Here is an 8935-nt window from a genome sequence, read left to right on the forward strand (position 1 = left end):
GAAGAGGAACATTTTTTGTAGGTTGAAATGCTTTATTGTCCCTGTGTTGAGCTCTGTGGGCAGGGTTTTTCTGGCACTGCTTGGTGTCACCGAGCTCCCTCAGAACCTGTGCCGTGCACTGGCAGTGGGGCAGAGCTGCGCTGGCGGTACCGGCGCTCTGCTCGGTGTCTGCGCTGGGACAGTGGGACTCGGCTGTCCCGGCGGTACCGGCGCTCTGCTCGGTGTCTGCGCTGGGACAATGGGACCCGGCGGTACCGGCGCTCTGCTCGGTGTCTGCGCTGGGACAGTGGGACCCGGCGGTACCGGCGCTCTGCTCGGTGTCTGCACTGGGACAATGGGACTCGGCTGTCCCGGCGGTACCGGCGCTCTGCTCGGTGTCTGCGCTGGGACAATGGGACTCGGCTGTCCCGGCGGTACCGGCGCTCTGCTCGGTGTCTGTGCTGGGACAATGGGACTCGGCTGTCCCGGCGGTACCGGCGCTCTGCTCGGTGTCTGCGCTGGGACAGTGGGACTCGGCTGTCCCGGCGGTACCGGCGCTCTGCTCGGTGTCTGCGCTGGGACAGCAGAACCCGGCGGTACCGGCGCTCTGCTCGGTGTCTGCGCTGGGACAATGGGACTCCGCTGTCCCGGCAGTACCGGCGCTCTGCTCGGTGTCTGCGCTGGGACAGTGGGACTCGGCTGTCCCGGCGGTACCGGCGCTCTGCTCGGTGTCTGCGGCGCGACTGCTCTCCTGTTACGCAGCGAGCTTTGTAAAGTGACTTTTTAAAGGCGCGTGGTTGAGACAAACTTGGAGGTGCGCGGACGAGCCCTCCCGGGCCCAGGCCCCTCAGTAATGAACTGTCGTTGCGGGAAAGCTGACGGGGACCGGGTCAGGGCGGGCCGGGGCTGCCGCGCGCCCCAACCGCCCGTCGGAGGAGGCGCCGGGACACGGGAGGGGACGGGGTGTCCCAGGCGCCGCGGCCGCTCCGGTTCCTCATTTCCCCGCTGGGCCGAGCTTCCCGCACGCTCCGCGCCGGGCCCCGGGGGCGATGGACTACGAGCGCAACAAGGCGCTGCTGCTGGAGCTGCAGAGGGCGGCCGGGACCGGTAACGATCGCTGCGCCGACTGCGGGGACCCAGGTAACGCGGCTCCGCCGGGCAGCGCCCCTCGGCCGCCGGACCGAGCGGACAGCGGCCGTGACGAGGGGCCGGCCGCCCCTCGGGCTCCGCCGCCGGCTGGGCGCTGCTCGTCCCGGTCCGCGGCGGTGTCCGCTCGGTCCCTGCGGGACACCGGCCGCGCCCCTCGCTCCGTGTCCCTCAGGGGCGCTGCCCGCTCCGGGATACGGCTCTGGAAGCCCGTGGGACCGGGGCACCGCAGCAGGGGCCAGGAAACGACCTCAGCGCCAGGCGCTTCCCCGGGTTATTTATGGACAGGGCACGAGGCTGCAGGAGGAGGAGGGTGAGTGGGGTGGATCTCCAGTTCAGGGAATATCCCTGCGCAAGGGTTGGGGCAGAGAAAGGCCCGGAAAAGCCGCCGGGGTCCCCGCGCCGGGCCGGCGCCAGTGCCCGTTCGGGTGGGTCGGGCGGCAGCCGGCAGGAGCTGAAGGAGGCGTCAGGTTGCTTCTGTTCAGCGCGCTGGGGAGAAAGGGACGGTGGAGCAATCCGAGGAAATGGTCCTGCCACAACACTCAGTGCCCGTAGGGATGCACCTGTCAGAGCTGCTTCAGGGGATGTAGCAGCAGGCAAGAGCAGGAACCTTCAGGGCAGCGGACAGAGTCCTGGCTGTGGGTGGCTGTACTCTGTTGTACTCTCAATAGTGCACGCTGTCGGCACCTGCCTTCTATTGTTAATTCAGCAACGGCAGCTTTTCATGCGGAACTAATACTTACCTGAGCTTTTCCATCACCACTCACCTGCCTGCACAGTCACCTTAATTTTAAAGCATATAGGCAGTAAAAGAATGTACAAACACGGGGGGCCACATCGTTCACTGAGGAAAGCAGGTATTGTTCCCCTGAACACAGTGAAGTGACAGCCATAAACAATGGGGCGGGATTGGAGGAATTTATTAGCTGTGAAGCCTGGGCTTTGCATCAGATGTGGGGTTTTACCCTTGCCAGTGGCTGTGCCTTTTCTTGCACATTGATTCTTTTTATTTGTATTTATTTGTATTTTATTTGTATTTATTTGTATTTATTTGTATTAATTGATTCTTTGTGTTTTTATCTAGATCCAGAGTGGGCTTCTTACAAACTTGGAATATTCATTTGTTTGAATTGCTCTGGAATTCATCGCAATCTTCCTGAAATCAGCAGAGTCAAATCCCTTCGACTTGACTTCTGGGAGAGCAATTTAATAGAGGTACAGAGGAAAAAGCAGTAATTCTCCACATTTCATAACCTCTTCTGCCATGTAATTCCTGTGCCATCCACTATCGACAGTGCTACAGAGCCACACAGAGCCAAGTTAACTGCATGGGTAACTTCAGGGCGGTTTTTTATGACCTGCTCAATCAAATTACACTGATAGGTGACCATTGTCCGAACAGTCTGTGGTGTGTATTTTTATATATACAGTAACTTCTCACTGTGGTTTAGAAACCCACAAATATTTCTTGGTAGTATGTTCAATTAAGAAAGCAACATACTTTTCTTAAATATTGGTTCAGCCTCTCACCATCAGTTGAATTGTGTTAATAATACAATCACAGTTAATATCTAGGAGGAGAGGAAGGAATAGAGAGATCATAAACAAATTTCCTCCTAATTTGCTTTTGTAATTTTCATCAGCAACCGCGGTTTTGTATTCCTTCACACATGGTTCAGAACTGTAAATACTGAAAAAGGTGCATTCATCTAAAAATAGCAAACCATAATACCAAAGGGAATTTTATTATAAATGTATGTAAATACACACTGAGAGTTATAGCAAGACTCAGCAAAAAGTGCAGTGCTCCCTTTGATACAAGTCTCATTTTTTGTTCATGACATGGTGTTGATTGGCAGTGGCACACCTAACCGTAATTTATTCTGTATTTCAGTTTATGAGGAATCACGGGAATCTCTGGGCCAAATCTAAATTTGAGGCGAAGGTTCCTCCGTACTATTACATCCCCAAGTCCCATGACTGCATGTAAGTTGATGGTGTATTCACTGCTGCAGACCTTTACATCTGCTTCCTTTACAGGTCTCCTTTGCTGGCTGCTGAAACTAGAGTAGAGACAATCAGCTTTATCCATGTTTTCCTCTTTCAGGGTTTTAAGACAGCAGTGGATTAGAGCTAAATACGAGCGTGGGGAATTTCTTGACACCCAAGTCTGCCAAGATCCCTGTTCTGCAGGTAAAAGGATTGTCAGGGAGGTCTCAGCCTCAAGGCCAACAGCACCATGTTCTGTTGGCAGCTTTGGAGACCTCTGAGGCTGACTTGTCACATTTGAATTGCTGGATGTGCAGTCACTGCTTTGAGTGTAGCTTTGAGAAGAAACTCGTAAGAAAAGGCGCTTACACGAGTGCCAGGGTATATTCAGATCTTACAGTTCTCTATTTCTCCACTGATTTTTTTCATATGAGGGAAAATTCTTAGATGGAGAAGAGACTTGAAACTGTGCCACATCACCCTTAGCTAAACAGTCCTGCCCTTGTGCCACCCTTCTCTGACACTTACCTGTCTGGTCTGCAGGCAGCCGTGAAGGATGCCTCTGGAAGCTTGGGAAGGGACGCAGACAGTTCCAGAAGAGGCAGTTCCTCCTATCAGCAAGGGAAGGGGTGATGAAGTACTACAGCAAAGAAGTGAGTTCTTCAGCCAGAGCTGGCCATAGGTAGCAGGTCAACACCACTCCCAGACCTTGCTCTTTGTGGGTGAAACCCAGCACAAGTAGCTTTGTCTCTAGTTTTGCAGCCAGCTTGTGCTTAGAGGAGTCCACATGTTTTCCCATTAAACATGTGTATATTGGACAGTTTTGGATGTAGTTCTTTTGCTCATCCCTTATCTCAACCCTGCAGCCTCCTTTTGCTTAGTGAACAAAGGAAATGGATACTGCCAGTTGAATAGCAAGAGAAAGAAAGATCTGCTGGCAGTTGATAACTCTTACATCATCAAAATGTCCTCTCATCAGCTCCTGCAGCAGGGTCCTCAACAAAACTCCTTAATGTGAGAGACTGTAGCTAATTGTTCTCAAACTAGGAGGCTGGAGATAGACCCATCCCTTGCAGTGCAGACCCAGCTCTCTTTAATAGTGACCCAGCATTTGTCAAGGAATCTTTGCAAATGGTTTTATGTTGCATGTAATTAAGGCTTTATGTTTCAGGTCTATCCAATATTCAGATTATTTTAGGATGTCTTCTTTCTATTCGGTAGGGATCTAGGTCTCATACACTTATCTGTCCTGCAGTACATTCCCTGAGAGCACTTTAATACAGTGATGCTTTTCATTTCACAGTCCAAAGGTCCAAAAGCCGTTATCAGCATTGAGACTCTGAATGCAATGTTCCAGGTGGAGAAAATAGGACACAGTCATGGGCTGCAGATCACCTACACCACAGACGGTCAAACAAGGAACCTTTTTGTCTATCACGAAAGTGGAAAGGTGAATATAATGGAGATTCTGGAGTGAGCAAGATGCTTAGATGTTGGATCTGTATTTGGGAAGAGTTACTGTGTCTGCAACATCTGGTTTTACTTGGCATCACTAAGACTTGTAGAATATAGGAAGTTGCAGAATTTGATGCTCCTAACTGCAGCATCTTGCTGCTTTTCTGTTGGGGCATATATTCAACCTCACCCTTTGGATAGTCTTAAGTGGTGCATGGATGTAAAATCTCTGTAAGGTTAACTGCCTTGTGGCTTTACACAGTTTCTTGGTTAAATTCTTGGCACACATACAGAATATTGTTCTACACTATTTCCAAGCCAATAATGATAATTTTTAAAAAGTATCTCTATAGATATTGTTAGACTTCTGTTTCTTCCTTCAACAGAGTTTTTGTGTCTTTCCAATTGGGAAACCTTTCCAGATGTTTTTAAACAACCCATAACTGAATCAACTGAAAAAAACCTGTGTATAGAGGCTTGGGGTGACTGTCCGTGCCGAGAATGTCTTGGACCTCCCAAGAGGGGCATTCTTAAATTATTTTCAAGGTGTCTGGGACAAATCACTGATTCTCTCTGCTCCTTGGGGAGAAAGTACCTCTTTACAACGAGGTCACAAGGAAGGAGAAGGGCATTTTGGAGAAGCAGTGCTTGTTAATCTTTATGTTTGTGTTTGCTGTTTTTTTCCCAGGAGATTGTTGACTGGTTCAACGCTATTCGGGCAGCACGTTACCATTATCTCAAAACAACCTTCCCAAATGTCCCTGAGCCTGAGGTGAGAACTGAACAGGGCTTGAAGCAGTCTAGCCAAACATAGCATGGGAAAACATTTCCTTACTTCTGACAGAGTGGTGCTTAAAAAGCAGCACTTGGGTCCAAGGAATGGACAGAAGAGGTAGAAGGAAAGGCCACACTGAATAACATGCAAAAACTTAGTATTTAAGGCCTTAAAGTCTCCATGTGATCCTTATACAGTGTAACCTGTAAAACGTTATGTTCCTTCTTATTTCAGACTTCCCTTTACCAAGCAGCCAGAAAAATCCCAGACCCCAAAAGCCACAATTGGCGGTGATTAACTTTGACAAAAACAGAACAGAAATGCAATCTTGAATGAGACAGCCTGTCCTGGTTTCAGTTGGGACAGACACAGACTTTTTTGTGTTTGTGTTCTCCTAGCTCATACCCAGGATCACAAGAAATTTTGCCAAAGAAGGATATATGGAGAAAACAGGACCAAAAGTAAGTGCATACGTGGCATTACACAAACAGGATCATTCCAGATAGAAAATATTTGGTAGTTCAATGATGCTGACTCCTAAAAGATTTGCTCAGTGACTCTCTGCTTCCTGCATTGATGAAAGACACTGTTCAAGTCTGTTGTGTTCTTTGAGACCATGTTTTATTTTGTGTGGAAAGTAAAATAGGGAAGAAGAATCCTTGAAGAGTAAGCAAGGTGGATTAGCTGTCAATGGGCATGCAAAGTGCTGTTACACAACACAGCATGGATTGCTGTATGTGCTGACTTCAGCTCCTGCCGCAGCAGAGCATGACGTGCTGACCTCCCCTACTTCTCGGTTTCACTTAGCCAGTTGCACTTAAATCACACCTACTTAGAGCAGCAAAGTGTCATTTGAGCAAATTTCTCTACAGTGAAGCCAGTAGTTTGGTTTGGTTTATTGCGGGAACTGTTTGGGCCAGTACTCTTGGAACAGAAGAGTGAGGTTTTGGGCACTGCTGAAGGAGGAGATAAAGATCTGAAGTCCTGCTTGAGCACAGCCACTTCTTGCTCTCCTGAGTGAACCATGAGCCAAGTCCCATTATAAAGTTCAGTGGTGCAGTGCTGATACTGAATATGCTGGGTTTTGGCCCAGCTTGTGCCAGTGTTTCAGCACCTCTTCTGCAAGTACTTTCACAGAGCATGAAAGATTTTGTTTTTTCCTGAGGCCTAAATTCTGCTTAAACTAAGTTGAGTCCTAGAAGAGGCCTCTTCAGTTCAGCCTGGAGCAATTAATAGCTCAGGAATGGTCAGGTAAGTGTAGCTGATGGAATTAGCACTTAAAAAACCCCAACTAGTATTGTACACTCAAAATTCTAGAGAAAACCTTCCTGATCAGATTGTTGAAATTGATTGTTCACTCTCTTCACTATCACCACTGGCTCAGGGGTTGTTCTCTGCAGTGCTTTCAATCCATTTCATGGAACTTCCTTAATCCTGTTAATTTGATTACTTCCCTGACCAAATGATTGTCATTGAATGTAAATATGCAGTTTGAGCCCAGGGAAAATAGAGAGCTGAGAACTGCACACAGCAGTCCTGTTACAAGTTGTAGGGATGAAGGAAACTGAGCTCCAGCTCCATGTCATTTAAGTGGTCCTGGGATTTGAATAGACCAAAGTCCATTTTGAGACTTGGGTCTTTAAAGAATTTCTTCCATTTCCTTGCAGCAGAAGGAGGCCTTTAAGGTACGCTGGTTCTGCTTGGATTCTCAAGAAAGGAACCTGATATACTTTAAAAATCCACTGGTAAGAGGAGTGTTCTTTGTTCCACAGCCCCTCCATGAAGCAGGTGGGGAGGAAGAGTCTGTTCTCATCCACCTTTTCCAGTGGCTGGGCCAGACTAGAGCAGGCCCAGCCTCAAGAGCTCACCTCCCTTGCCAAAGGATGTCTCTGAAGCTGAGCTGGGTGGGAGCTCTGGCCTGTACAGTGGCTGTGAGGAAGATCTTTTAAAAGTGTCTGCTACTGCCTGTGGTGTTCATGCCCCCTGGCCCCCAGGCCTAGTGCCTCTGTGTCTGTAACCTTAGCCAAGATGTGCAATATTCCAGTATCAGGAGCTTGACAGCCCCTGTATCCTGCTTCTTAGCACTGCTTTAGCCATGGGAATGTCCTTCCCTGTCCCTTCTGAACACCCACCAGCCACCTCTGTAAGGGTGGGGCCCTGTCTCCTCCTGGGAATGCCCGAGTGCAGAATACCCCTTTGTGTGTTCCCTGCTGGTGTCACCACTCGGTGTCTTCAGCTTCCCTCTGTGCATCCCCAGATCCTGTTCCATGTCAAAGGACAGAGCAGTGTCTGCTGGAGCTCTGCTGTCTGCTGGCTAATGGCTGTCTTCTGCTTCCTTCTTTCCAGGATGCATTTGCACAGGGCCAGGTTTTCATCGGAAGGAGGGATGAGGGATATGAAGTACGAGATGATTTGCCCCAGAAAGTCTGGGTGAAGAAGAAAAAACCAGTGATCACTCTGGTCACGCCAGTGAGAGAGTTTGTGTTTATCTGTGAGAATGACAGGAAGCAGAGGGAGTGGATGGATGCCTTGAACAGAGTCATCACCCAACTGTGATGTCCACAGGGAGGAGCAGGCAGGCAGCTACATTCCACCTGGATGCATCTTCTGGCCACACAGGGACAGGGTTGTTTTTAAGAGTGGGGTGAATGTTTCTTACAGTGCTACATTTCCAGCACAATAAAAAAATAAGCCAAGTTTAAATTGTGAGGATACTGTCATGGAATCACTCCTCTAATGGATCACACAGATGCTCCCAGTTCCTTGCTTTCAACAGTATCTACTGTTTGGCTTTTATGGGAATGGCAAATCCAACATGCAGTGAATTTTTTCCAGAGCACAACCCCACACGGTGCCCCGGTGAACACAGGATGTACAGGATGAACAGACACTGATCTGTCTCACCTAAGAACAGACAAAGGTTACTGAGCTTGATTAGACTGAACACTGAAAGGCAGAAACAAGTTTTAAAAGTATTTTCTTCAGTGACTTGCTTGCAAACACTCCACGAATGAGGACTGGTGTTCAGTGTTGGAGGGGAGCCTTCTCATCAGGTACCACTGTGTGCAGGAACTGATGGAGATTACACTGGCTGACACGGAGCACTGTTTCCATGCCTCAAGACAAAGTGTGAGATCTGGTTCTACCAAGCAGCAAGTCATTCACACATTTAATTCTTCTTTACAATAGCCTTATTTTACAAATCAAGAGGAAGTCTTGCAGACCAAGTTTCTGGTGAGGCTTCCACCTTCTGCTGACAATTGCCAGCTGGTCTTGAGATTCTCAAAATAGTTCTTTTTTTCAGAAATGAGAAGTGCCAATACTTGCAGGAATTAGTGGTACTAATTCTTCTTTCTCCCCACCCCCACTCGCCCAGTAGTACAAAGGAATTATTTGAGTTGGGTCATCATTCTGCCTTTCTCAGCCAGCTCATCGTGCAGCTCTGAGCAATGTGCAGCAGTTTTACTCGTTGATCTGCTCCCATGAACTTCCCCTGTGTTCCAGGCTCTGTCCCCGCACCACCCCATTCGTTCTAGCTCACATGGTGGTTCAGCAATTCTATTAAACAGCCTAATCCTGCAGCTCCTGAAC

General features: G+C 48.8%; 1 protein-coding gene across 2 annotated transcripts; it reads left to right on the plus strand.

Annotated features, from left to right (window-relative positions):
- The first annotated feature begins 997 nt into the window (after positions 1–997).
- Positions 998–8030, plus strand: ADAP2 (ArfGAP with dual PH domains 2). 2 transcript variants are annotated; one of them, XM_040081756.2, is made up of 10 exons: positions 998–1119; positions 2210–2340; positions 3020–3111; positions 3233–3318; positions 3658–3767; positions 4418–4564; positions 5258–5341; positions 5743–5805; positions 7012–7089; positions 7691–8030. In XM_040081756.2, the coding sequence occupies exons 1-10, from the start codon at positions 1029–1031 to the stop codon at positions 7898–7900; spliced, it is 1092 nt and encodes a 363-aa protein (XP_039937690.1). In that variant the 5' UTR covers positions 998–1028; the 3' UTR covers positions 7901–8030. The 2 variants fall into 2 exon arrangements, with proteins under 2 accessions (XP_039937690.1, XP_039937691.1); XM_040081757.2 differs by having other exon boundaries at positions 4472–4564.
- The last annotated feature ends 905 nt before the right edge of the window (positions 8031–8935 follow it).

The sequence above is a fragment of the Hirundo rustica genome, chromosome 18, assembly GCF_015227805.2.
Source record: "Hirundo rustica isolate bHirRus1 chromosome 18, bHirRus1.pri.v3, whole genome shotgun sequence".
Classification (NCBI taxonomy): Eukaryota; Metazoa; Chordata; class Aves; order Passeriformes; family Hirundinidae; genus Hirundo; species Hirundo rustica.

Excerpts from the sequence above, each read along its gene's own strand:
- ADAP2 (XM_040081756.2), top strand. The coding sequence starts at position 1,029 with ATGGACTACGAGCGCAACAAGGCGCTGCTGCTGGAGCTGCAGAGGGCG. Across the intron at positions 3,319-3,657 it reads CCAAGATCCCTGTTCTGCAG|GCAGCCGTGAAGGATGCCTC; the intron begins GTAAAAGGATTG and ends TCTGGTCTGCAG. Across the intron at positions 7,090-7,690 it reads TATACTTTAAAAATCCACTG|GATGCATTTGCACAGGGCCA; the intron begins GTAAGAGGAGTG and ends CCTTCTTTCCAG.